The sequence below is a fragment of the Chelonia mydas genome, chromosome 20 (assembly GCF_015237465.2).
Source record: "Chelonia mydas isolate rCheMyd1 chromosome 20, rCheMyd1.pri.v2, whole genome shotgun sequence".
Classification (NCBI taxonomy): domain Eukaryota; kingdom Metazoa; phylum Chordata; order Testudines; family Cheloniidae; genus Chelonia; species Chelonia mydas.
In genome coordinates, this window is record NC_051260.2 from 16,376,022 (window position 1) to 16,402,959 (window position 26,938).

Consider the following 26,938-nt stretch of genomic DNA (forward strand, 5'->3'; position numbering starts at 1 on the left):
GAAGGGGGAGGAGCCGGGGGGGATACCTGGGCGGGGAGGGGGAGGAGCCTGCGTCCTAGGCCGGAACTCACCGCAACCTCCCGGTTGCTATATTGTTGCCATTTCCAGCCTCTTTCGAATGTTGTGAATGAAGGCTCAGCGGCCACACCCACCTTCCCCATATATGGGCACAGCCTCCCGGTCCCGCGCTCCCTGATTGGTGAACCTCTCGCCCTGATTGACGGCTCTCCCCAGACTTCCCACGTGGGGGAGGGGGCCCAGCCACTGATTGACAGAGGGGTCAGCCATTGGCAAGCGGGGGCTGCCTCCTGGCGGCCAATGGAGGTCGGGCAGGGGGCGGGGAAGCCGGGGATCAAGCTGCCGTCGAGCTCATTGTTGTGGAGCGTCTTAAAGGGGCCGCATCGCGGGGCCGGCCCGGAGGCAGCGGCGGGGGATCTGCGCAGCGAGAGCGGCCCGGGCCCGAGGAGACCCCCCCCCGCCCCAGGGCGGGACCCGCCGAGCTCCGGACCCGGCGGGCGGGGCCCCGGCGAGGCGCCCGGGCGAGCCCGGGGATCGAGCCCGAGCGCTGGGCCGCGGGGAGCCCGAGCCCGCCCGAGCCCATGGAGCACCCGGCCGCCAAGCGGCGCTGCGGCCCCCCCGGCGGCGGGGGGCGGCCCGAGGGGCCCGGACTCGGGGCCGCCGCGGAGGGCGGCGGCGGCCGGGCCGAGACGCTGCTGGATCTCAGCGCCAAGCGGGTGGCGGAGACGTGGGCCTTCGAGCAGGTGAGGGGGGCCGGCCCCGGCGGGGATCCCCGGCCCTCCTGGGGGGGAGCCCCGGGGGTGTCCCCCTGTCGGCTCTTCTGGGGGTACCCTCGTGTCTGCCCATTTTTCTATCCCTTATCCCCCCACCACCCACACACATTTCTGCCTTCAGCTCCCCCCCCCCCGGGTTCTGAGGGCTGCCCCTATAACCCCACTGGGGCATTTCCCCCAATCTCTTCCCTTGGGGTGGCCCCACCTCATCCTCTTCCCCAGCCCCCGGTCCCTTTTGAGAACCCCTCCACCCCCCCACCGCCCCTGTGGGATGCTCCTACAGCAGGTGTCGGCCACCCACCTTCTGACCTTCTCCCCCCCCACGGCCTCTGAGCCAGGATCAGGCCCCGCACCCCACGGCTGAGCGGCCTCTTGCCGCCCACTCCTCCCCTGCCCCGTGGCAGGTGCCTGCCTGCGGGCAGGGTGACACTGGCTGGGGTCAGAGGAAGTGGTTACTCACGCCCGGGCCAGCCCAGCCCTCTGTAAATTGCTGGGTGGCTCTTTGACCTCCTTTTGGGGTGACGGGCAATCCCGGCTCAGCCCCCTCCTCCGGGTTCCCCAGCTTGGCTGCCCCAGCGGGGAGCACTGGTGGGGGGGGGGTGTTCGGTTAGTGGGGAGGATGGAAGCTGAGCAAAGGGGAATTTCAGGGGTTGTCTCCGGGACTGGAGGCAATGAGCCAGGAGGCCCCTGCCCGCCCTAGATTCCTGTCTTCAAGCTGGGTACCAGGGAAATCTGTGCTGAGAGCCAGAGCTGGGAGCAGGCGGGCACCCGCCTCGTTGCTTGGGACTTCAAAAACTAGTCTGGGCAAAACCCCGGAGACGTGACCCCCGGAGGGAGCCTTGACAAACAGCTGTGCAGCAGAGTGGGGAGCAGACTTGTCTCCCCATCTCCCTGCTTATCTGTACGTGAGCCTGACTCCCCCCACCCTCCAAACCAGTATTTAAACCCCCCTGTCCCCCGAGAATCCAGGCTGCTGGGACGATCCTCTCCCAGGGAAGGGATTTGGTTTCAAGTCAGGCTGGGAAACTTGTCAGACGGGAGTCTCCTGTCATGACACCCCTCCCCGAGAGGAATGAACCCTTCCCCGCTAGCCCCCACCACCAGGGCATGCTGAGCCTTTGTGCTCTGGAACAGGTGAGAGAGGTGGCTTTAGAAAGGGCAGCTTCCTTCCATCCAAGGATCAGGCCCAGAGACGCATTTGGCAGGGGGCTGATAGGACCAGTTAAAAATGCAGGCTGCTCAGCCCTCAGCTGTGTTCTTGGTTTTACTCTTCTGCGCGAGATGGGCTGAGCTGAGGGCCGGGTGTAAAGACCCACAAGGGTGTGAGATTTTGCCCTGCAGAGAATTGGTCCCTCTGACCCTTAGGTCATCCATTCTTGACCTAGCTGTCATGTCGTGCCCTTCCCCGTTGCTGGATGCGGGGCTGAGGGTGGCCCCTGGCTGGTTGCGGAGGTAGAGAGAGATCCTGGTGTCGGAGAATATCGGCACTGGGACATCCCTGGACAGGAGCAATCCTCTAGTGGCAGACTGTGCCCTAGTCATTTTTTTGACTCCAAGGGTCCAGCTGCAAATGAAGAGTCCACACCTGACTGCGAGATCCTAAATGTGCCTCTTGCCCCGTTCCTCCTAGCCCCGGACCACGGGGGCCCACCCAGCTTGGGGTCTGCGTGCTGAGGGAGAGGAAGGTGGTTCGTGCACGAGCTGAGAGCTGGGGTCAATTCCTTGTTCTGCCACAGACGCCCCTTGCCGGGAGCAAGTCCCATTGTTGCTCCATGCCTCAGTTTCCCCTCTGTCCCTTGGGGGTGATAGCTCTGCCCTGTCTCACAGGGGAGGTGTGAGGATAAATACAGTAAAGGTTGCTAGGCCCTCACATACAATAGACTCTTCCCCCCCCCCCCCCTCCTCAGGGTATATTTCACACCTCGCGTATCCGTGCTGGTGTCTAATGAATCTGTCGGGGCTCTTGTCTATTGGCCAGGCAGCTCCCCAGTTCTGTAAAGTGGTTTATTTTTAAGTTGCAAGCACTTTCTTGTTCAAGTCTCTGCTTCTTAACACTGGCTGGCTCCTTGTTTGCAGGGCTGCTCAGCTGAATCCAGGCCCCTGCTGCCCCCCCTCCCCCCCGCCCAGTCACTGATCCTCCGCTTTGAGGGGGTTGACAGAGGAAAACATGCAAACCAGGGCGGCCTGTTTTTTTCTGTGGTAAAACTGACAGTGGCTTTTTTCTTTTTCTCTTTGCTCTGAGCCCCTGCGTCATGGAGACCTAAATCTGCCCTTTTAGAACATTGTCTGTCATTAGTTTCTGACCCCCTGACATTTCCTTGGTGCGGGGGGAATAGACCGTGGGTGTCCTTGAAAATAACACACTATGGGGCTTTAGTGTAATGGAGTAGCCCTGCCTTCCAGTTAACGGACGGAGGGCTGGTCGCAAGGAGCCCTGATCCTGCACCCCTCGCTGGGGGATCTCCCAGGAGCTTTGCCTGATGAAGGCAACAGGCCCACCATGAGAAATGAGCTCATCACGGGGGCAGGGTGTTGAGTCTAGGGGCTTGCAAACGTGCTGGACCCAGCCTCCCCCGTGTGACCTCAGGCAAGTTGCTGCCCCTCTCTGCGGTTCTGTTTTCCTCCTCTGTGAAGTGTGGGGGGGCGGGCATGATCCTTCCCTTGTGTGGGGCAGGCCTTTGGCCTGGGGCTGTGCAGCACCGGGCGCGGTGGGGCACTGGCGTCAGCCCGGCTATGAGAACAATGGTCAGGTTTGAAAATCTCACCGAGGGGAAACTGATGGTTCGTTGCCGTTTTATTCCCTGGCCTGGTGTCTCTCTGGGGCCTGGGTTCTCATCATGGTCCTTGCTCCCCACACACCTTGGCTCTGTTCCCCTTTGAGTCTTCCAAGCCAGCAGAGCCCCGGTGGCTGTTTTAGCCAGCGGCCGCTGGGTCGGGCTTGTAGCGATGGAGAGCATTACACAGGATCTATGAGTCTTCCCCTGCTCTAGCCACTAGATCCCGCTTCCCTCCTGCCATGCTTAGGGGAGAACGCTTCAGAGATTCCCCCACATGCCCCTCGCTCTGGAGGGGTCTGTGCTCGGGCGGGGCGGGGGGGGGGTCTGGAAACAGCGGCTGATCTGCCTCCCTGCTCCACCAAACCGGCTTCCCGGCGGGGGATGGGGGGGGCATCTCTTCAGCCTTGGCTCCCAGGTGCAGGCTCATCCTAGCCAGCGGCCAGGGATGGCCCAGTGACTGGAGCATCCCTGCTACTCCGGTGGCACTTGGAAGATGTTGGCCTATAAGTTTCCACCGGCCTTTGTCCGCCCAGGTGAGGAAGAGCTGGAGTCGCTGGCTGAGCCCAGGTGGGTGACTGATGCCGTGTCCCTTCCTCCCCTGCCCCCGTGTGCTGCAGGTGGAGGAGCGATTCTCCCGCGTCCCGGAGCCTGTGCAGAAGCGCATCGTGTTCTGGTCCTTCCCACGCAGCGAGCGCGAGATCTGCATGTACTCATCCCTCGGCTGCCACCCCCCTGAAGGCGAGCGCGACTCCCGGGTGCCCTTCAACCGCGGCCTGCAGCTGCTGCAATCTGGGGCTGTCGACCGGGTGCTGCAAGTGGGTGAGTGTCACCCGCTGGGGGCAGGGCAGGGTGGGGGCCGGGGCAGAGGGCAGTTGGGGCTGGCGAAAGCTGCTGCATAGGTAGATCCTCACTGGGAGGGCATCTGCAGGGAGCCCCTACGCTCGCCCTGCCACTCGGTCCCTCTGCTGAGCCTGCCCCAGAGAGAGGGATTGGCACAGGATTGGGACCTGAGTTCCACTACCGGCTCTGCCATGGACTTCTTGGGCAAGTCACTGCATCTCTCTGGGCCTCAGTTTCCCCAGATCTAAAACAGGGTCTGATCCTTCCTCTGTCTTCTCTATTTAGCTGTCGCTCTGTTTGTGCAGCCCCTGCTAGCTGGAGAGGGAGGATCTGTGTGGTGCCAGGCATGAAGGGGTCTGGATCATGGTTGGGGGTGCACCTGTGCGGCATCTGGCATGACAGGGGGCCCCATGTGGCACCCAGAACCACAGGGACCCCCATGTCGGGGGTGTCTGTGCAGCACCCATCACAGGCCCGTAATTGTGATCAAGGATTGTGCGTGTCTGTGCGCAGCGCCTGATACGACAGGGACCCCAATCAGTCAGGGGTGGGGGAGGAACGGGGACTCCAGGGGCTGGTCACTGCTGGGGTTCGTGACCTGGACGATTGCTGCCCTAAGAACCGGGTGAAGTCTCAGCTGCTGAGATGGGACGGGCCCACACCCTGGGATCCAGTCCTTTAACCCGGGCAGTATTGCTCTCTCGGTCCCGTTCCCCAGGGCTCGGTCCCGTTCCCCAGGGCTCGGTCCCGTTCCCCAGGGCTCGGTCCCGTTCCCCAGGGCTCGGTCCCGTTCCCCAGGGCTCGGTCCCGTTCCCCAGGGCTCGGTCCCGTCCGGCTTGAAACATCCCAAGCCCTTTGCCGTCCCAGCACTAGCACCTTCATGTCAGCACCGGCCAGGTCCCTGGGAGAAGCCCCATGTCCTGGCCTCATCTGCCCTGCTGTGGACCGGCCACTCCCTGTCTGTAGTGTGGCATCAGGTTGTCCTCCTGGGCCTGTGAACGGCAGGCCGCTTAGCCCAGAACACATGCTTTGCCTTTGTCTGAGTTCTCTCCCCATCCGACTCTATCCCGCCCCCCACGGGCTGTTCCAGGCCCTTCAGGAGAAACTGTAGGCAGCTGGGGAGGGGGTGGGGGGTGGGGGGGTGCCTGTGTGTCTGCGCTAGCAACTCCTCAACCAACTTCCAGGGCTTCCCGTCCCCTTCTCATTTCGGCAACAAAAGTCTGTTTGTCTTTTTTCAATGTGGTTCTGTTTGGGGCTGGTGTGGTGTGAAATCTGGTTCTTCTCCCCCACCTTGGTGGAAAGTCTGATCCCCTTCACCTCAGTGGGGAAAATCACTCCAAATGTTTCCCCTTGCCGCAGGGGAAATTGTCTGGGAATAAACTCTCAGAGCTGGGTGAGGGCACCCGCAGCATGGCTTCGCTTTGTGTGTATTGGGAATCAGACGCTCCTGTGGGATTTTTCTGGGGGTGGGTTTGAAATTTGCTCCTCACTGAATCTCAGAGGGTCTGAAAGTGCTCAACAGAGTCCCATTGTTGTAGAAGTGGATGCCCTCTGGGGCTCCTGCAGTGAGAGACCCCACGGACATAAAGCTCTCTGTCTTGCGCTGACGTCTGCTAGCAGCTCCGGCCGCGTCTCTCTGGGGGATTGCGTGCCACGAGGCTACAAGCGTTCGCCCCCACGCTTGTTGTCCCCAGTAGTAACTCCAGGGAGCGAGGACACAGCAGCATCTCCAGCACCCAGCTTTGCAAATTCCGCTCCCAGGAAGGTGTTGGGTCTGGCACCTGCGTGGCTATTTCACACCAGCAATCCTCTGTTGGGGAAAGGCCCAGGCAGACCTGGGAATTAAGGCCTTGTGAGCTTGTACGTGCAGCTGCGTGGAAGGAACCAGCTCCAGGTGGCGCTCCCAATACTGCTTTGTATTAGGGCCCAATTGTGTGTCCAGCGTCCCTGAGCTACTAATGGAAAGGCCAATTTATTTGGTCGGTGTCGTACACGTGGGAATGCAGTGTGGAAGGTGCTGAATGGGGTGGCAGTGTGACCTCGTGGCTAGAGCACTGGACCGGGACGCAGGAGTTCTGGGTTCTGTTCCCAGCTCTGCCATTGGCCTGCTGCATAACAATGGGCAAGTCAGGTCCTGTCTCTGTGCCTCAGTTTCCCCATATGTAAAATGGGGCTAATAATTCCGACTTTGTTCGTGAAGTGCTTTGCGACGTGCCGCTGAGAGTTGCTAAGCTGGGGGTTTGTTGTTCACACGCTGTAGAAACACAGGCCAATGCAGCCACCTTGGCAGAGGACCCATTTCCAGTCCCCCGGTTGCGATTTTGAGTGTAGACCGGTCCTAGCCATGTCTCTGGGCTGTGCTCCAGCCCAGGTCTGCTCAGGGACACTTAGAGATGGGGCCTGCCTGTGTGCTATTACAGAGCTGTGTCCGGAAAGCCATGTGGAGCCAGTTACTTGCATGCAGCTGGACCTGCAGGGCCGCATGGCCTTGATTCCCAGCTCTTGTGACCTGCCCGTGCCTGCATTCAAGACAGGATTGCTGATGTGAAATAGCCAGGTGGGTGCCGGACCCAGCACCTTCCCCGCTAGCGGAATTTGCAGAGCTGGAGCCGGCTCCATCCTGCCTGTCTGAGACGCTGCTGTGTCCTCGTAATGCAGAGTTACTGTTGGGGCCAGTGGGGTGGCTTAAGCTCATGTGTTCTTGGTGTAAAAGATCAGGGCGAGAAAGCGTCACCCAGATCTGTTAGCAGATGTCTGAGCTGAAGAGCGTTTGGCTGTGGGGACTCTGTCTTGCAGCACCAGATCAAGGGGACATTGGTGAAATGAAAAGGCATCTTCTTCAAACTGCTCAAAGGAAAGGCTTTGTCTGACCATTGCGTTAGCCTGTGGAACCCACGGCCACTGGATGGCCTCGGGGCTGAGAATCTAGCAAGGGTCTGAGGGATTGGATGTTTTACGTGGTTAACAACGACAGCCGCAGTTAGTGCTAGCAGCCATCTAGGAAGGGATGGATGACTTCTTTCTTCAGAGCCGAAGCCAAGCCCTGACTGTTGTCTACACTACAGCCTAAGCCTGGGGTCGGACTCTCGGCATTGGGCCCAGCACACCTCAGTCTGACTCTGGTCAGGCACCAGACCTGGGTCCTGGGACCCTGCTGCGGGGGGTCTCAGCCCAAGTCCTGCTGTGACTCCGGTCCAAGCCCTGTGGTTTCGCAGTGTGGACGCAGGGTGAGGTGCAGATCCGAGGCAGAAGATCGGCGCAGAGCGGAGTGTCAGCGCGATTGTGACACCCGGGTCCTGCCGTTGGAAACCCAGGCTTACGCTGCAGTGTGGAACCAGCGTCCCTGAGCCTGGGTCCTCCAGCTTAGTGGGCGGTGGAGACACGCCCTTGGGGAGACCTCATGCAGGGGGCGGGTTATCCCTCGGGGGCTGCTGCAGGGTTGGTGCACTGTCCCTGGAAGCACAGGGAGGCGCGGAGCTGGGTCTCCGCTCCGGGCAGGCTGTCCCTGTGCCCCTCTCGTTCCAGCGCCGAAGGGCTGAGCAGCAACGTTGCCGAGTTTGAAATCAGCTGCCTCGAGATCCTGGCCCTTTGCCGCCTGAGCAGGCTGGCGACGCCCCGGGGAGCGCAGGGTCCCAGGCCAGACGCCGTGGTGCCTGCCCTCCTGCGCGGTTCCTCGTGCCGCTCGGTTAGAAACCCGCCCGCTCTCGGGCCAGAAAGGGCCAGGGCTGGCGCAGCCGCCAGGCCCCTCGGGCGCTTGTCCCCGGGGCGATAAACGCAGGCCTGGTTTGGGGTGGCGCCGGGTGCTCGTGGAAGTGTGAAGGTGGCTATGGAGCAAAGGGGTGAGCGGCTCCCCCCTGGGGCTGGGAGGGGAAAGGTGGCCGATTTCCGAGGGGGGCTGTGGGCAGGAGCGCCGGGGAGGGGTTGTATGTGCGGGGGTGGGGATGGAGGACTAGCCTCAGTTGGCTGCTTGTCCCCAGCCCCTCTGCCCCAGAGCTCCTGTGGGCACTGGGGATTTCTGGGCGTGCTGTCCCGGGGTGGGGGGGAGCAGCCCCCGGGTGCTCACCTCGTGCGAGTGGAGTGGGCAGGACCCACGGGGTGAAAACCAGGACTCAGCTTGTCCCACTCCCCTGCTCCAAGCCGGAGGCAGGGCAGCTTCGAGTGCGCCTGGAGCCGAGATGCGACTCCCACTGCTGATTTGATGCAGTGTCTGGAGTAGAACCAGAGGCAGCTTGGCCCAGGCACCAAGCTGGGAGTCAGGACGCCGGGGTTCTTTTCCTGGCTCTGCCATATGAGCTTGGGCACGTCCCTGCCCTGCGCCTCAGTTTACCTAATAGTGCTTGCTGAAATCAGCCTGGTTGTAGCTCAGTTTGGCTGGCCCCTACGGCCAGGGCTGTGTATTTATAACCCCCTTTGTGCTCTCCTCCTCCCCGAGATCTCAGAGCAAGGGCCGTGGCTTGTACAGGGTTTGTAACACAATCCAGTGTCCTGGGTCACAGGCTCTGGGGGAGTGAGACATTTAATGGAGTTTCCGTATTCAGGCTGGAAGCTTGTCGGGTCTGTTTGTGTATTTTGCCTCTAAGGACCCCACAATCTAAATCTCACCTGCCCCTGAGATGCAGCCACTTCTGGGGTGGCGCCCAGCAGCGCTGCTCAACAGGTCAGGATGGGAGGGGGAGGAGGGTCATACTAAAACGCACTAGAGTGGCCACCGCAGTGCAGCTGCCTGTCCGAATCCATCCCGAACGCTGGGGTTCACGCTGCCCTCGTCGAGGAAGGAACTTTATTAACGGGTGCTTGCTGGTGGAGCCGAGGACTCTGAGGACCAGTGAGGGATTGTTGAACAGCTCTAGAAAGTTTAGCATTTATTTATATAATGGCAATGGTTAGAGAACCTTGACCAAGCTGCAGCTGCCTCTGGGGTGGAATGCAGGGGCTGTTTGTACAGGGATCCCTCACCCAGCACTGAAATGCAGCCACTGCTGGGGCGGGGTGCAGCGGCTGCAGGGCTGTTTGTACAGGGATCCCTCACCCAGCACTGAAATGCAGCCATCACTGGGGTGGGGCACAGCAGCTGGGTACAAGCCACACCGCTGTTTAAGACAGGAAGTGAAGAATCCTGCATTCCAGTGAAGGTTATAAGCTTGTTCCCCACTGTGGATTTTGGTTCTCTGTCCCAGTGCTAGGGATCCCTGGGGTTCTGGGTGCTGCAACTCCCCCGCCACACACACCTTAGAGCTCTCTTAGTGAGAGACGGTCCCTGCCCCACAGAGCTCACGCTCCGGGTAGAGGATTATTATCCCCATACTGTAGGTTGGGGGGTGGGGCGGAAACTGAGGCACAGACTGACAGTGACTTGCTGGACAACACCCAGAGTCTGGCAGAGCTGGGAAATGAGTGTGGATCTCCCCGAGCCCATGCCCGTCCTCCCAAGCTGGCCACGCGGGACCCCAGCCCAGGACTTTGGGTGGTGTCTCCCTTTCTCCGTGGGAAGTCGGGGGGCGGGGTGAAGTGCCTGGATTTCTCTCTGGCCTTGAGGGTGACGGGGCCCCTCTGGGTCGTGGGGACTCCAGCTGGGCTGAAGCACTGTGCCCGGGCGGTAACTGTCTGTTTTACTCCCTGCAGTCTCCGTCAGGGGAGGGTGGCCTGGGTGGCTGCTGTGTCTCTGACCCCGTCCAGGCAGGCCCCAGCTGGAGCGCGGCCCCATTTCCGGCACCCACAGTCTCTTCCTCTTTCTATTTCTAGCCCCTCCCGCCTGTGCCGCTGGCTCCGGTCCAGCCTGCGGCGTGCGGTGACGTGAGCCGGCAGCCACGGGTTCCACCCCGAGCTGTGCCACCGTGAGTCACCGCCTGGCCCCGGGCCAGTCTCGGTCAGACGTCAGCATCTGCCACCCATGCTGGGCTGTGACACAGCCGGGGGCGGGGCGCTGCTGGCGGACTGGTTCCATCAGGGTGTCTGTGTCCCCACCTCCCCAATGCCCGTCTCACCCATGTGATTCACCCCCGGTGCTGGGTGTGTGCCAGGCAGGCTGACCTCCCCTGCCCCTTCCTCCGGGCAAGCCGGCTCTCATCAGCCCAGCCTCCCGGGGATTCACCCGAAACGCCTGCTCCTTCTGGCCGGGGGGAGGGGCTGCAGGTGACCCGGGGGCGGGGGGGAAGAGGGCTTTTAATGACTTGAAACTGTGAAAGGGCTCCTGCCAAAAGTGGAAACCAGTACTACGGAGGAGCACAAAACAACAGCCCAGGCTGGTGGGGACAAACGGAGAATGGCTAAGGCACAAAACAAGTTGCCCCTGGCGGGGGACACAAGCCCCAATACCAAGCAATTCCTTAAATGTGACAGGAGCAAGAGAAAGGGGAAGGAAAGAGCCGGGCCACTACTCAGCGGGGCCGCAGAGCTCATAACTGACGACCTCACGAGGGCTGAGGTGTTTAATGCCTGATTTGCTTCAGTCATCACCTCAGCGGTTAATGGCGACCGGGTCCTCGGCACCGGTGATACTAACAGGAAGGGGGAAGAACTGGTGCTAGGAGATGGAGATGAGTTAGCTGCATGCACGGTGGCAGGCCTGGGGAACTCACCCTAGGTACTGATGGAGCTGGCCACAGCAAGCTCAGATCCATCCGCAATTGTCTTGGAGAACTCCTGGGGGATAGGGGAGAGCCCAGAGGACCAGAGCTGGGCAACCGTGTTTTTAAGAAGGGGATGGAAGAGGCCTGGGAGCTATAGACCAGTCATCCTGACCCTGGTACTGGACAGACCATGCCAATGTCCTCGTTTGACCGCGTTCCTGGCCTGGGGGGCGTGGGCAGTAGACGTGATGTATCTTGATTTTAGGCAGGCTTTTGATGCAGTCCCACATGGCGCTCTCATGAGCGGACTAGGGGTGCGTGGTCTAGATGGAATTACGATAAGGTGGGTGCACGGCTGCTTGAATGATTGTACTCCGAATAGTTACCCGGGTTTGCCCTCCAACGCGGAGGACAGATCCGGTGGGGTCCTGCAGGGCTGAGCCCTGGGTCCGGCACCGTTCGCTGTGTTCGTTAATGACTCGGATGATGGAGGGGATGCAGATGGCTCCGAGCTGCGAGGGGCTGGCCCCGCTTTGGAGGCAGGATTAGAATTCAGGACGACCGCGACAGATCAGAGAATTGGTCTGAAATCCGCAAGAGAAGCGCAAACTCCCGCGCTGAGGAAGGGAAACGCAAAGGCCCAGCTACAGAACGGGGACCGGGCCGTCACTAGGGGTGTGCGGGGCCTGGGACGTAGGCGCACTGTTTCTAATCTGCCAGGGGGTGCTCCCCGCCCCTCCCCCAGGCTCTGCCTGGGCCCTGCCCCCAATCAACCCCTTCCCCCCAAGGCCCTGCCCCTGCTCCGGCTCTTCCCCCAAGTGCTCTGAGCCCTCACTCCTGCCCCCCCCTGCGGCAGGAAACGGCTGATCTGTGGGAGGCGCTGGGCAGGGCCTGCTGGTGGGGGAGGATCTGGTAGGGGGGCTCCTCTTCGCGCCCCCCCCCCCCGCCCGTCTGCCGCTCGCCTCACTTTCCCGCCCGCCTCCTCACGGTTTTATAGAAGCCCAGGGCCCCCCAGAGCGTGGGGCCCAGGGCAGTCGCCCCACTTCGCCGAACTCAAGGGATGGCTCTGAAGGGGGAATAAGTGGCTTGGCCGCGGTGCTGCCGAAAGGGGCCTGGGGTGACAGTGGGTCACAAATTGAATATGGGCCGGCAATGGGATGCGGTCGCACAGAAGCGAGGTGCAGAGGCAGGCGGGGGGGTGTCAGGCCCGGGAGGTCGGTGCTGGGGAGGCCTCGGCCGGCTCCAGGGGCCGCGGTGGAGGGAAGACGCGGGGAGGTCGGGGAGAGTCCGGAGGCGAGTGTTGGTCTGCGAGGACAGGGGATAACATTGGGCATGGGGGAATTGCCGGTGTGGATTTGTCACGTGCCCTGGCGCTCCTGGCCTCCCACAGGCTGGAAACTCGGTCAGCCAGAGGACAGGGATGGATTGTTCTCCGTGGCCGCTGGAGGCAGGACAAGAAGCCCTGGGCTTCCTCTGCAGCAGGGCAGATTTCGGCTGGATATTAGGGGAACCGTCTGACTCTCGGGGCAGGGCAGCTCCGGTCCGGGTGTCCACGGCGGGCGGTAGGATCCCGACGCTGGAGTGTTTAAGAGTTGGTCGAGGGTTTCTTGGCCCTGCCTCGGCACAGGGGGCTGGAGGTGGTGACCTCGCGAGGCACCTTCCCGACTGACCTGGTGATTCTGTGACCGAGAAGCTGAGGGGGAAGCCCGGGGCCAACTCCCTGGCAGCGGGATCTGGACTCTGGCAGCACCTGAAGGCCCCAATCTCCGCTGAGGTCTCTGTTGGGCCAAGCGCTGCACAGATTCCCCACTCCTGCTCCACCGCCCAGGATCAGGGCCCCCTGTTGGGCCAGGTCCTGCGCAGGCTCTGACCGAGATCAGGGGCCCCATTGCGCCGGGTGCTGCCCAGACACACAGGGAGAGATGGTCCCTCCCCTAGAGAGCTCCCAGGCTCCATAGGCAATGGGCAGGAGGGGTCTAGTGGTTAGAGCAGGGGGCTGGGAGCCAGGACTCCTGGGCTCTACCCCAGCTCTGGGAGGGGAGTGAGGGCTAGTGGCTGGAGCAGGGGGGCCGCCTCCCCCTCCCCGCAGCAACCCTGTCCCCTCCTATCCCCAGGCTTCCACCTGAGTGGGAATGTCACGGAGCCGGCCAGCCCCAGCGAGCCGGAGCGGAGCTTCCACGTCTCCATCAGCTTTGACCGGTGCAAGATCACGTCGGTGAGCTGCGCCTGCGGCAGCCGGGACATCTTCTACTGCGCCCACGTGGTGGCGCTGTCGCTCTGCCGCATCCGCAACGCCCGGCAGGTGGAACTGCGGCTGCCCATCTCCGAGACCCTCTCCCAGATGAACCGCGACCAGCTGCAGAAGTTCGTGCAGTACCTGATCAGCGCCCACCACACCGAGGTGCTGCCCACCGCCCAGCGGCTGGCCGACGAGATCCTCCTGCTGGGCTCCGAGATCAACCGCGTGCACGGTACGGGGGGCGCCTCCCATTGGCTACGGAGCGGGGGGACCCGTGGGGGGGTCGCTCTCGGCCCTGGGATCCGCCTCCCATTGGCTACGGAGCGGGGGGACCCGTGGGGGGGTCGCTCTCGGCCCTGGGATCCGCCTCCCATTGGCTACGGAGCGGGGGGACCCGTGGGGGGGTCGCTCTCGGCCCTGGGATCCGCCTCCCATTGGCTACGGAGCCGGGGGACCCGTGGGGGGGTCGCTCTCGGCCCTGGGATCCGCCTCCCATTGGCTACGGAGCGGGGGGACCCGTGGGGGGGTCGCTCTCGGCCTGGGATCCGCCTCCCATTGGCTACGGAGCGGGGGGACCCGTGGGGGGGTCGCTCTCGGCCCTGGGATCCGCCTCCCATTGGCTACGGAGCGGGGGGACCCGTGGGGGGGTCGCTCTCGGCCCTGGGATCCGCCTCCCATTGGCTACGGAGCGGGGGGGACCCGTGGGGGGGTCGCTCTCGGCCCTGGGATCCGCCTCCCATTGGCTACGGAGCGGGGGGGGACCCGTGGGGGGGTCGCTCTCGGCCCTGGGATCCGCCTCCCATTGGCTACGGAGCGGGGGGACCCGTGGGGGGGTCGCTCTCGGCCCTGGGATCCGCCTCCCATTGGCTACGGAGCGGGGGGACCCGTGGGGGGGTCGCTCTCGGCCCTGGGATCCGCCTCCCATTGGCTACGGAGCGGGGGGACCCGTGGGGGGGTCGCTCTCGGCCCTGGGATCCGCCTCCCATTGGCTACGGAGCGGGGGGACCCGTGGGGGGGGTCGCTCTCGGCCCTGGGATCCGCCTCCCATTGGCTACGGAGCGGGGGGGACCCGTGGGGGGGTCGCTCTCGGCCCTGGGATCCGCCTCCCATTGGCTACGGAGTGGGGGGGACCCGTGGGTGGCTGTGGAATCTGGGATCTGCCCCTCACTGGGAGCAGAGCAGGGGCCTCTGTCACTCCCTCCCCCACCCGTTGCCCAAGAAGGGAGGTGGAGTCCGGGGGTGGGGTTCTGCCCTGCTGACTCTGTCCCCCCCCCGGTCCCCCCCGCCAGGCGCCCCAGACCCCACGGCTGGCGCCGGCATTGAGGACGCCAATTGCTGGCACCTGGACGAGGAGCAGATCCAGGAGCAGGTCAGGCAGCTCCTGTCCAACGGCGGCTACTACGGGGCCAGCAAGCAGCTGCAGTCCATGTTCAACAAGGTAACTCCTGCCCCCGCCAAGGGCTCCCCAGCCTCAGCAGGGCCACAGCCGCCCTGCCCCCTGGCCTGGCCTGTGTCCCCTCCCTTCCGCCCCCCACGCTGGGGTCCTGCCCCCCCCATGGCTGCCCCCAGAACAGGGGTCCCTGCTGATCACTCCGCCCCCGTGCCCTGTCCCACCTCAGCCCCTTGGCCGGAGCTGGCGCAGACCCCTCTTCCTGTGCCTGGGGGGGGGCGTGATGCTGCCTGCCCCCTTTTCCCTGCAGTGCGGGGGTCTCTGCTGGAGCTGGGGGGGAGCAACCCTGGGCTGGAGGCCTCCTGGGCTCCCCCGCATCTGCCTTGGGCTGCAGCGGTCGCCAGCCCCCCCTGAGTCACGCTCCCCCGCCCCCCCAGGTGCGCGAGATGCTGCGGATGCGGGACTCCAACGGCGCCCGCATGCTGATCCTGATGACGGAGCAGTTCCTGGAGGACCCGCGCCTGGCGCTGTGGAGGCAGCAGGGAGCCGGCATGACGGACAAGTGCCGGCAGCTCTGGGACGAGCTGGGTAACGGAGGGAGACTAGCACCTCCCAGGCTAATCTGCCGGCGCCCCTCGCTCCTGACCCGCAGCCCCCGCTGTCCCAGCCCTGGGCCCCCCACCTCTGCCGGCGCCCCTCGCTCCCGACCCGCAGCCCCCCGCTGTCCCGGCCCTGGGCCCCCCACCTCTGCCGGCGCCCCTCGCTCCCGACCCGCAGCCCCCCGCTGTCCCGGCCCTGGGCCCCCCCACCTCTGCCGGCGCCCCTCGCTCCCGACCCGCAGCCCCCGCTGTCCCGGCCCTGGCCCCCCCCCCCTCGCTCCCGACCCGCAGCCCCCCGCTGTCCCGGCCCTGGGCCCCCCCCACCTCTGCCGGCGCCCCTCGCTCCCGACCCGCAGCCCCACACGGCTGTGCCAGCCCTGGGCCCCCCCACCGCTGCCGGCGCCCCTCGCTCCCGACCCGCAGCCCCCGCTGTCCCGGCCCTGGGCCCCCCACCTCCGCCGGCGCCCCTCGCTCCCGACCCGCACCCCCGCTGTCCCGGCCCTGGGCCCCCCACCTCTGCCGGCGCCCCTCGCTCCCGACCCGCAGCCCCCCGCTGTCCCGGCCCTGGGCCCCCCACCTCCGCCGGCGCCCCTCGCTCCCGACCCGCACCCCCGCTGTCCCGGCCCTGGGCCCCCCACCTCTGCCGGCGCCCCTCGCTCCCGACCCGCAGCCCCCCGCTGTCCCGGCCCTGGGCCCCCCCCACCTCTGCCGGCGCCCCTCGCTCCCGACCCGCAGCCCCCCGCTGTCCCGGCCCTGGGCCCCCCCCACCTCTGCCGGCGCCCCTCACTCCCGACCCGCAGCCCCCCGCTGTCCCGGCCCTGGGCCCCCCCCACCTCTGCCGGCGCCCCTCGCTCCCGACCCGCAGCCCCCCGCTGTCCCGGCCCTGGGCCCCCCCCACCGCTGCCGGCGCCCCTCGCTCCCGACCCGCAGCCCCCCGCTGTCCCGGCCCTGGGCCCCCCACCTCTGCCGGCGCCCCTCGCTCCCGACCCGCAGCCCCCCACGGCTGTGCCAGCCCTGGGCCCCCCCACCTCTGCCGGCGCCCCTCGCTCCCGCCCCGCAGCCCCCCACGGCTGTGCCAGCCCTGGGCCCCCCCACCTCTGCCGGCGCCCCTCGCTCCCAACCCGCAGCCCCCCACGGCTGTGCCAGCCCTGGGCCCCCCCACCTCTGCCGGCGCCCCTCGCTCCCGACCCGCAGCCCCCCACGGCTGTGCCAGCCCTGGGCCCCCCCACCGCTGCCGGCGCCCCTCGCTCCCGACCCGCAGCCCCCGCTGTCCCGGCCCTGGGCCCCCCACCTCTGCCGGCGCCCCTCGCTCCCGACCCGCAGCCCCCGCTGTCCCGGCCCTGGGCCCCCCCCACCTCTGCCGGCGCCCCTCGCTCCCGACCCGCAGCCCCCCACGGCTGTGCCAGCCCTGGGCCCCCCCACCTCTGCCGGCGCCCCTCGCTCCCGACCCGCAGCCCCCCGCTGTCCCAGCCCTGGGCCCCCCCCACCTCTGCCGGCGCCCCTCGCTCCCGACCCGCAGCCCCCGCTGTCCCGGCCCTGGCCCCCCCCACCTCCGCCGGCGCCCCTCGCTCCCGACCCGCAGCCCCCGCTGTCCTGGCCCTGGGCCCCCCCCACCTCTGCCGGCGCCCCTCGCTCCCGACCCGCAGCCCCCTGCTGTCCCAGCCCTGGGCCCCCCCCCTCGCTCCCGACCCGCAGCCCCCCGCTGTCCCAGCCCTGGGCCCCCCACCTCTGCCAGCGCCCCTCGCTCCCGACCCGCAGCCGCCCGCTGTCCCGGCCCTGGGCCCCCCACCACTGCCGGCGCCCCTCGCTCCCGACCCGCAGCCCCCTGCTGTCCCGGCCCTGGCCCCCCCCCTCGCTCCCAACCCGCAACCCCCCGCTGTCCCAGCCCTGGGCCCCCCACCACTGCCGGCGCCCCTCGCTCCCGACCCGCAACCCCCCGCTGTCCCAGCCCTGGGCCCCCCATCTCTGCTGGCGCCCCTCGCTCCCGACCCGCAGCCCCCGCTGTCCCGGCCCTGGCCCCCCCCCCTCGCTCCCGACCCGCAGCCCCCCGCTGTCCCAGCCCTGGGCCCCCCACCTTTGCCGACGCCCCTCGCTCCCGACCCGCAGCCCCCCGCTGTCCCAGCCCTGGGCCCCCCCCCTCGCTCCCGACCCGCAGCCCCCCGCTGTCCCAGCCCTGGGCCCCCCACCTCTGCCAGCGCCCCTCGCTCCCGACCCGCAGCCCCCCGCTGTCCCGGCCCTGGGCCCCCCACCTCTGCCGGCGCCCCTCGCTCCCGACCCGCAGCCGCCCGCGGGCCCAGCCCTGGGCCCCCCCCACCTCTGCCGGCGCCCCTCGCTCCCGACCCGCAGCCGCCCGCTGTCCCAGCCCTGGCCCCCCCCATCTCTGCTGGCGCCCCTCGCTCCCGACCCGCAGCCCCCGCTGTCCCGGCCCTGGGCCCCCCCACCTCCGCCGGCGCCCCTCGCTCCCGACCCGCAGCCGCCCGCTGTCCCGGCCCTGGGACCCCCACCACTGCCGGCGCCCCTCGCTCCCGACCCGCAGCCCCCCGCTGTCCCGGCCCTGGGCCCCCCCCACCTCTGCCGGCGCCCCTCGCTCCCGACCCGCAGCCCCCGCTGTCCCGGCCCTGGCCCCCCCCATCTCTGCTGGCGCCCCTCGCTCCCGACCCGCAGCCCCCGCTGTCCCGGCCCTGGGCCCCCCCCACCTCTGCCGGCGCCCCTCGCTCCCGACCCGCAGCCCCCCACGGCTGTGCCAGCCCTGGGCCCCCCCACCTCTGCCGGCGCCCCTCGCTCCCGACCCGCAGCCCCCCGCTGTCCCAGCCCTGGGCCCCCCCCACCTCGGCCGGCGCCCCTCGCTCCCGACCCGCAGCCCCCGCTGTCCCGGCCCTGGCCCCCCCCACCTCCGCCGGCGCCCCTCGCTCCCGACCCGCAGCCCCCGCTGTCCTGGACCTGGGCCCCCCCCCACCTCTGCCGGCGCCCCTCGCTCCCGACCCGCAGCCCCCTGCTGTCCCAGCCCTGGGCCCCCCCCCTCGCTCCCGACCCGCAGCCCCCCGCTGTCCCAGCCCTGGGCCCCCCACCTCTGCCAGCGCCCCTCGCTCCCGACCCGCAGCCGCCCGCTGTCCCGGCCCTGGGCCCCCCACCACTGCCGGCGCCCCTCGCTCCCGACCCGCAGCCCCCTGCTGTCCCGGCCCTGGCCCCCCCCCTCGCTCCCAACCCGCAACCCCCCGCTGTCCCAGCCCTGGGCCCCCCACCACTGCCGGCGCCCCTCGCTCCCGACCCGCAACCCCCCGCTGTCCCAGCCCTGGGCCCCCCATCTCTGCTGGCGCCCCTCGCTCCCGACCCGCAGCCCCCGCTGTCCCGGCCCTGGCCCCCCCCCCTCGCTCCCGACCCGCAGCCCCCCGCTGTCCCAGCCCTGGGCCCCCCACCTTTGCCGACGCCCCTCGCTCCCGACCCGCAGCCCCCGCTGTCCCAGCCCTGGGCCCCCCCCCTCGCTCCCGACCCGCAGCCCCCCGCTGTCCCAGCCCTGGGCCCCCCCCCCTCGCTCCCGACCCGCAGCCCCCCGCTGTCCCAGCCCTGGGCCCCCCACCTCTGCCAGCGCCCCTCGCTCCCGACCCGCAGCCCCCCGCTGTCCCAGCCCTGGGCCCCCCACCTCTGCCGGCGCCCCTCGCTCCCGACCCGCAGCCGCCCGCTGTCCCAGCCCTGGGCCCCCCCCACCTCTGCCGGCGCCCCTCGCTCCCGACCCGCAGCCGCCCGCTGTCCCAGCCCTGGCCCCCCCCATCTCTGCTGGCGCCCCTCGCTCCCGACCCGCAGCCCCCGCTGTCCCGGCCCTGGCCCCCCCCCCCTCGCTCCCGACCCGCAGCCCCCCGCTGTCCCAGCCCTGGGCCCCCCACCTTTGCCGACGCCCCTTGCTCCCGACCCGCAGCCCCCGCTGTCCCAGCCCTGGGCCCCCCCCCTCGCTCCCGACCCGCAGCCCCCCGCTGTCCCAGCCCTGGGCCCCCCACCTCTGCCAGCGCCCCTCGCTCCCGACCCGCAGCCCCCCGCTGTCCCAGCCCTGGGCCCCCCACCTCTGCCGGCGCCCCTCGCTCCCGACCCGCAGCCCCCCGCTGTCCCAGCCCTGGGCCCCCCCCCCACCTCTGCCGGCGCCCCTCACTCCCGACCCACAGTCCCTGCAGCCTGGGTGAACTTTCGGTTTGCCTGGCGCCTGCATCACCCCGTTCTCCCCGCTACAGGGGCCCTGTGGGTATGTGTGGTCCTGAACCCCCATTGCAAGCCGGAGGAGCGCGCCCTGTGGCTGGCACTGCTGAAGAAGTGGAACAAGCTGGATGTCTGCCCCTTGGAGGAGGGCAACTATTCCTTCGATGTGCCTGGGGCCACCGTGGCCCTGCAGCCCCCCTCGGTCCCCAGTGCAGGTACTGGCGGGGGGGACAGAATGGGGGCCCCAGGGAGGGGACAGGAGCGGGAACTCGGAGCAGAGACATAGGGGATAGGCTGGAGGGACCCTTGGGCAGGGATGGATGGAGCTGGGAGCAGTTCCCCATTCCCTGGACCCCAAGGCAGCGTGGGGAGGGTTTGCTCCCCATGGCTCAGATCTCGGCGCTCCCTGCAGGGGAAAGGCCCCGAGCCCCATTCCCCCCGCCTCGCCAGCCAGCCAGGCCCCTGCCCTGGGGCTGGATGGGAGCTGGTGCCCCCCAGAGGGGCCAGGCCCTGGGTCTTGCTGCCCTGCCCTAAGTCCGGCTTTTCCCCGGCAGCGGCCGCCCGCCAGACCGTCTTCGGCCGCGCCATCAAGGCCGGGGAGCTGCGCTGGGGCGACTGCCACCTGCAGAAGATCCTCAGCAGCGAGGGCTACGGCCTGGGCATGAAGACGGGGGGCGACAAGCTCTGCTTCGACCCCCAGGGCCGCCCCCTCTGGCTGGGCGACCCCTTCCCCACAGCCTGCGCCCGCGTGGACGCCCTGCGCTCCCACGGCTACCCCCGAGAGGCCCTGCGCCTGGCCACCGCCCTCGGCACCACCATGCGCCTGCAACGGCGCCACCAGCTGGAGAGCTACGAGCAGCAGAAGAAAGGTGGGGGAGGGGTCCTGGGGGGCAGGACGCCTGGGTTCTATTCCCAGTCCTGGGGGGGGCGGGGGAGGGGAAGGTCTAGTGGGTGGAGCCAGCTGGGAGCCAGCTGGAAGCCAGGACGCCTGGGTTCCTCGCTCCGCTCACGGAAGCGGGAGGGGGACCTGCCAGCGCCAGCCGGGGGGCTCCCTGACTCAGGTGTGGAGGAGCAGGGGGCTCTGGGCCGGGAGGGGCCCCCGTGCAGGGAGCGTGGCCAGTCTCAGCTAGCGGGGGGGAGAGGGGGGAGCCAGTGTCTCACGGGCCCTCCCCACCCCCCCCGCAGAGATATTGCACAAGGGCAGCACGTCCATCACCAACCTGGAGGGCTGGGTGGGCCACCCCCTGGACCCCATCGGCTGCCTGTGTCGGACCCTCCTGGAGCCCTGCCGCACGGACCACGAGGGGCTGTCGCTCTGTCCAGGTACGGAGGGGATGTACCACGCTCTGTGACCGGGGGTGGGTTGCAAGCAGAGATCCCGTCGACCCCCCCCCCCCCCTTCGGCAATGGGGACCGGTGGGGAGGGGGCAGTGCTGGAACAGACTGGGGGCGGGGGGGTCAGCATCGGTGTCTGTACTTCCGGCTCAGTCCAGGGCTCCCCCATCTCCTCCCGCACGGGGGCACACCGGCCGCGGCTGGCTGACACCCCCCCCCCCCCATCTCCTCCCGCACGGGGGAGGCGGGGCACGCCGGCCGTGGCTGGCTGACGCCTGCCCCCCATCTCCTCCCGCACGGGGGAGGGGGGGCACACCGGCTGTGGCTGACGCCCGCCCCCTTTGCAGACGTGGCAGCGGAGGGGAAGAAGAAGGTGCTGTACCAGCACGTGCCCATCCCCTGCAGCCCCGGCGCGGGCACGTCGTACCTGGCGCTGGCCCTGGAGGTGGCGCTGGGGGGGCTGGGGCAGCAGCGGGCCCTGCCCGAGGGGCTCTACGCCCAGGACAAGGTGGTGCGGAGCGAGGAGCAGCTCATCGCTCTGCTGGACGAGATGGAGCTGGACGAGAGGCTGGTGCAGGTTCTGCGCAAGCAGGCCGCGCTGCTCCTGGCAGGTACCGGGCTGCGTCCCCCCTCCCTGCTCCGGCGTGGGGGGGCCCTGTCTCTGCGGCCCCTGCAAGGAGAGGGGCTCAGCGCCACCTCGGGCGGGGGGGGGGGGGGCAGGCTGCGCTGCAATTGGCTGAGGAGCTCTGTCCCCCCCAGGGTGACGCGCTGCCCAGCTGGGCTCTGGGATTCCGGTGGGGCGGGGGAGGGCGCCCGGCCCAGCCAGCCCCTCACCCTGGCGTCTGTTCCCTGCCAGGCGGCCCGTTCAGCGGCTTCGGGGAGGTGGTGTTCCGGGAGAGCGTGCCCATGCACACCTTCGCTCGCTACCTCTTCGCCGCCCTGCTGCCCCACGACGCCGACCTGGCCTATCGCCTGGCCCTGAGAGCCATGAGGTATGTGCCCACCCGCCGGCCCCGGCATCCGGCTACCTCACCCCCCCCACCCTGCAGCGCAGCCTGGGTACCCCTAGCCGCTTCCCCCCCCCGTGTCACCGAGCTGTGCCGGGGGGGGGGCACAGGGATACCTGGTGAGGCAGCCGATCCACCCCCCCCCCCCCGCCAACTGCCATGGAACGAGCTGCTCCCATGGGGGATGTGGGCGGGCGATATCCAGTGTATCTCCCCTCCTGTCGCCTTTGGGACCAGGGAGGGGCTGGGACTCCTGGGTTCTCTCCCTGGCTCTGGGAAGGGGGTGGGCTCTAGTGGTTAGAGCTGGGGGGGCTGGGAGCCAGGACTCCTGGGTTCTCTCCCTGGCTCTGGGAAGGGGGTGGGGTCTAGTGGTTAGAGCTGGTGGGGGGGGGCAGCTGGGAGCCAGGACTCCTGGTTCTTTTGCTAGCTATCCTGCTGAGCCCGGGGTCGGGGATGCTGGGACTCCCCTGACCAGTCCCCTTTTCCCATCCACAGGCTCCCGGTGCTGGAGACGGTGATGCCGGCCGGGGACATCCTGCACCAGAACCCGCTGGACTCCATGATGGCCAATCGCTTCCCCCGCTGGTTCATCCTGGGCCACCTGGAGACGCGCCAGTGCGAGCTGGCATCGGCCATGCTCACCGCAGCCAAAGGTGAAGCCAGATGCTGAAGCACGGGCCTGGGAGCCAGGACTCCTGGGTTCTATTCCCAGCGCTAGGAGGGGAGTGGGGCCCTGTGGTTAGAGGGGGGCTGGGAGCCAGGACTCCTGGGTTCTGTCCCAGCGCTGGGAAGGGAGTGGGCTCTAATCGTTACAGTGCAGAGGGGTAGAGTTGGGCACTAGGTCTCCTGGGATCTACTCCCTCCTCTGCCACTGACTGACTGCCCAGGTCAAGTCCCTCACACGGCCCCATGCTGATCCCATGGGAGGACGAGGGGACCGCAGAGCCCTGAGCTTCTGTGATAGACACTTGTTCCTCTGGGCCAGGCAGGGCCCCTGGATCCCCTTCACATGGGAAAGGACGCGAGATCTCAGCCTGGGGCCGGATCAGAGCCGGCGCCCCCTCGAGGGGACAGGCCCCGTGTCCCATTCCCCCCCGCCCGAGCCAGCCAGTCCCCACCCTGGGGGCAGATCAGAGCCGGCACCCCCTCGAGGGGACAGGCCCCGTGTCCCATTTCCCCCCGCCCCACCCTGAGCCAGCCAGTCCCCACCCTGGGGCCAGATCAGAGCCGGCGCCCCCTAGAGGGGGAAGTCTTTGTAGCCCCTTCCTGAGGCTCAGAAGCTGGGCCCCTGTGATCGCTGGGAGCTGCGGGCGTCAGCCCCGCTGGGAACCAGGCCCAAGGGGGCTCGAGTCCCCCCTCTCCCCCAGTTCCTAGCCCTGCAGCTTGCAGATCTTCTCCCCCTGGGTGTCCCAGCCACCCCTGGGGCTAATCCCTGCCCCCCATCCCTGGTCTAGGGGACCCCAAGTGGCTACACACGGTCCTGGGGTCCATCCAGCAGAACATCCACTCCCCCGCCCTCCTCTTCAAACTGGCCCAGGACGCTTGTAAGACTGCAACGCCGGCCAGCGCGCCGTCGGACCCCACGCTGCTCAGCATCTCCCTGGAGCTCGGCCTGCAGGTACGTCGGGGGGGGGGGGGGGGGGGCGGCTGCTTCCTGACTGGAGGAGTGCGAAGATCTTGACAGACCCCGTTGCGCGGTCGCTTGCCCAGCACTGACATGCAGCCACCTCTGGGGCGGGGCACAGCGGCTGCTTAACAGCACACAGTGGGAAGGGGGTGGCATCTAGTGGTTAGAGTAGGGGTGGGCTAGGAGTCAGGACACCTGGGTTCTGCTCCCAGCTCTACCACAGTTTCACTGTGAGACCTTGGGCCTGTCCCTTCCCCTGTTGTGCCTCAGTTTCCCTTTGTGCCATGACCCCACCCCATGTGCTCTCAGCCCTTCTGGTGAAAGGCTCTGTAAGAGCTATAATCCAAGCGCACGGCAGCTGTAGACGGGTTCCCCGCCGTGGAGGCTCTGTCTTGTCGGGGCCGTGCCCCGGCCACTCTCACGAGCTGGGTCGTCCCCCACCCCACAGGTGATGCGGATGACTCTGAACACCATGACCTGGCGCCGGAGAGAGATGGTGCGCTGGCTGGTGAGCTGTGCCACCGAGATCGGTGAGTGGGCGAGCCGGGGGGGGCATGGATACCCCACGAATGGCCCTCTGCCCAGCTGACCCCCACCCCTCTGACATGGCACCTGGTGTTCCTGGCTCCTAGCATGAGTCTACCAACCCAGCATGGATGGGAGCCAGGACTCCTGGGTTCTCATCCCAGCCCTGGCAGCGGAGTGGGGTCTAGTGGTGAGACCAGGTGAGGGGTAGGGTCCCCGGACTCCTGGGTTCTCATCCCAGCTGGAGTTGGGCAAGTTGCCGTCTCTCTTTTGATGGGGACGATCCCTGCCCGCTGCAGCGTTCGCAGGCTGGGTGGGGGAATTGAGGCCTGTGACCTGAGCTGACCCCTCCCTCGGGGTCTCGCAGGCTGGGCAGGCGGGCAGAGACCCGTGAGCTGCACTGACCCCGCCCCGCCCCTGCCCCCCAGGTGTGCAGGCTCTGATGAACATCATGCAGAACTGGTATAGCCTCTTCACCCCCATCGAAGCCACCACCATCGTGGCCGTGACGGGCACCACCCCGGCCACCCTGCTGCGCCTCAACCTGGCCTTCGGGCAGCGGGACGAGCTGTGTGCCCGGGCCCGGGCCGTGGCCCTGCAGTGCGCCATGAAGGACCCGCAGAACTGCTCGCTGCCTGCCCTGACCCTGTGCGAGAAGGACCACGCCGCCTTCGAGGCCGCCTACAAGATCGTGCTGGACTCGGCCGCCACGGCCGGCATGGGCCACTCCCACCTCTTCACCGTGGCCCGGTACATGGAGCACCGGGGGCTCCCCCTCCGTGCCTACAAACTAGCCACCCTGGCCTTCTCCCACCTCAGCATCGCCTTCAACCAGGACACACACCCGGCCGTCAACGACGTGCTCTGGGCCTGCTCGCTCAGCCACTCGCTGGGCAAGAGCCAGCTCTCGGCCATCGTGCCCCTCATCATCCAGAGCGTGCAGTGCGCCCCCATGCTCTCCGACATCCTGCGTCGCTGGAGCCTGCCCCCCCCCGGCCTGGCCGCCCTCTCGGGCCGCCGCCACGCCGCCAAGCCCCCCGCCGCCCCCGGCCTGGACAAAGCCCCCCTGTGCCAGCTGCTGGAGGCGGCCATCGCCGCCTACGTCAGCACCACCCACTCCCGCCTCACCCACATCAGCCCCCGCCACTACAGCGAGTTCATCGAGTTCCTGTGCAAGGCCCGCGAGACCTTCCTGCTGGCCCCCGACGGGCACCTGCAGTTCGGCCAGTTCCTCGACAACCTCAAACAGACCTACAAGGGCAAGAAGAAACTCATGCTCCTGGTGCGGGAGCGATTTGGCTAGGGGGCGGGGCCACAGGCTGATCCCTCCCCCTTGGGATGGGGCCACAGGCTGATCCTCCCCCTGCCTTGGGAAAGGAGTGGCTCAGGTGGGGGGGTCTATGGATTCAGCTGGGGAACCCCCACATCGCTGCCCCCTGAGGGTGACAGTTGGTTTGACATAGGGCCCCCCTATCATTCAGTTCAGGGGAGCCCTTGGCCAGGGGCCCCATCTGAACGGGGGTCCCTGGGCCAGGACCTGGTCAGTGGGGGGACTCTATACCCATTTGAAGGACCCCGTTTCTCTCCAGTGTTCAATTTATATTGGGGGGGCGGACTCATGGTGGGGTTGTAGGAGTCGCAGATTTCAGTATTACTGCTGGACGGCTGTGGCTACCAGCCGTCTGTCTTGAAGGATCATCTGTGAGAGCCGAGCGGGGGGGGCCAGAGCTGGGCAGAAGCGGCTGGGGGTGGGGGCCAGCCTGGGTGTGATGCACAGAATGGGGAGTGGCTGGGGCCCCGGAGCTGGGCTCGGCGGCCGCTGCGAGACGCGTGCGATTTTAGCCAGCACCTTGGTGGCACTGCTGGTTTCCTGCCGCTTTTGAGCCAGGTGGGGGATCCGTAATCCTTGGAAATCAGCCCTGTCTCCACCCCAGCTCTCCCTGAGTCCGCACCATTTTTGTCCATAAATTCCCCCTCGGGAATTTGAACCCGTGACAGCAGAAGACCACGCCTGCCCCGCTCACTCCCCTAGCAGCGAAGGGGGGGGGAAGCAGGGCACGGGCCGCGCGCTCCGGCTCCTCCATCCCCCTGAGCCAACACCGGAGTTGTTTCCCCTGCTGGCGTCTTGCAAGTGCGAGGATCCGAAGCCGTAACCCCGCGGAGGGGCCAGGCCCTCGGCTCCTTTAGCCCTACCTGTTCCCAGCCTTTCCAAGGGCTAAATGACCCCTTGCGAGGTGGCCCTGGTCGCTGTCTCAGGGTGGATGGACCAGCCCAGCAGGAGCCAGGAAGCCAGAGGGGACCTGGGTTTTCCTGCAGTGCCCCTCCCCGTGGTATCTGAGCAGGTCAGATCTGGCTCCGTGGCGAGAAGGGAGCCGGCCCAGTCGTCGTCCAGATCTGGGAGAGGCCAGGGGAGACCAAGCTGCAGGGCCCGTTTGCCCTTGGTTCTAGCCTGGCCGTTCCCACCCTACCTCCCAAAAACGTCTCCAGGAACCAGTGGCTCCGGCCCTGGGCCCAGCACCTGCAACCTCCGAGCTCTTGGGCTGCCTCTTGCCCAGCATGGGGCACCCGGCCGAGGGGGACAATCGCCCGTCTGCCAGCCTGGTGCTCCCAGCCACGAGCCGCCAGCCTGGTGGATTTCCTGCAGTTCTTCAGTTCCTTTCCAGCTGGGGGGGGTCCAGTTCTTTCCAGTTGAATATTTAGGGACCAGCCCCCCCCCCTTATCTCTGGTCCTGTCTGTCCCCTTCCTTCCCCCCCCCCCCCCCCCCCCCCCCCCCCCCCCCCCCCCCCCCCCCCCACTATTTCTGCTCCAACCCCTGGGGGGAAGGAAGATGTAGATGAATCCAGGACCCAGCTCTGGGAGGGTGGTAAGCTAAATCAATCCCAGTAAAGAAGGGGGGGGGCCCTGATCCAGCCTGTATTGCACCCCTGTGTGGCTGGGGGTGCGATCGGTTCTGCAGACACCCCCCAAGTGAAGGATTCCTAATCTGGTCTCTCCCAGCACAAGGCTCCGGGGGGCGGGGGGGGGGGCGAATGCTTTCCTGGTTCGTAGCAGTG

At 67.4% G+C, this 26,938-nt stretch overlaps 1 protein-coding gene across 3 annotated transcripts; it reads left to right on the forward strand.

Annotated features, from left to right (window-relative positions):
- Positions 1-323: 323 nt before the first annotated feature.
- ZSWIM4 (zinc finger SWIM-type containing 4) lies at positions 324-26,641 on the forward strand. Of its 3 annotated transcripts, XM_037888007.2 has the most exons (14): positions 365-761; positions 4,186-4,387; positions 13,092-13,448; positions 14,506-14,654; positions 15,044-15,194; positions 19,426-19,605; positions 19,945-20,259; positions 20,576-20,713; positions 21,073-21,336; positions 21,582-21,717; positions 22,228-22,385; positions 23,187-23,350; positions 23,808-23,889; positions 24,313-26,641. In XM_037888007.2, the coding sequence occupies exons 1-14, from the start codon at positions 600-602 to the stop codon at positions 25,185-25,187; spliced, it is 3,333 nt and encodes a 1,110-aa protein (XP_037743935.1). In that variant the 5' UTR covers positions 365-599; the 3' UTR covers positions 25,188-26,641. The 3 variants fall into 3 exon arrangements, with proteins under 3 accessions (XP_037743936.1, XP_037743937.1, XP_037743935.1); XM_037888008.2 differs by lacking the exon at positions 20,576-20,713 and having other exon boundaries at positions 324-761; XM_037888009.2 differs by lacking the exon at positions 19,945-20,259 and having other exon boundaries at positions 324-761.
- The last annotated feature ends 297 nt before the right edge of the window (positions 26,642-26,938 follow it).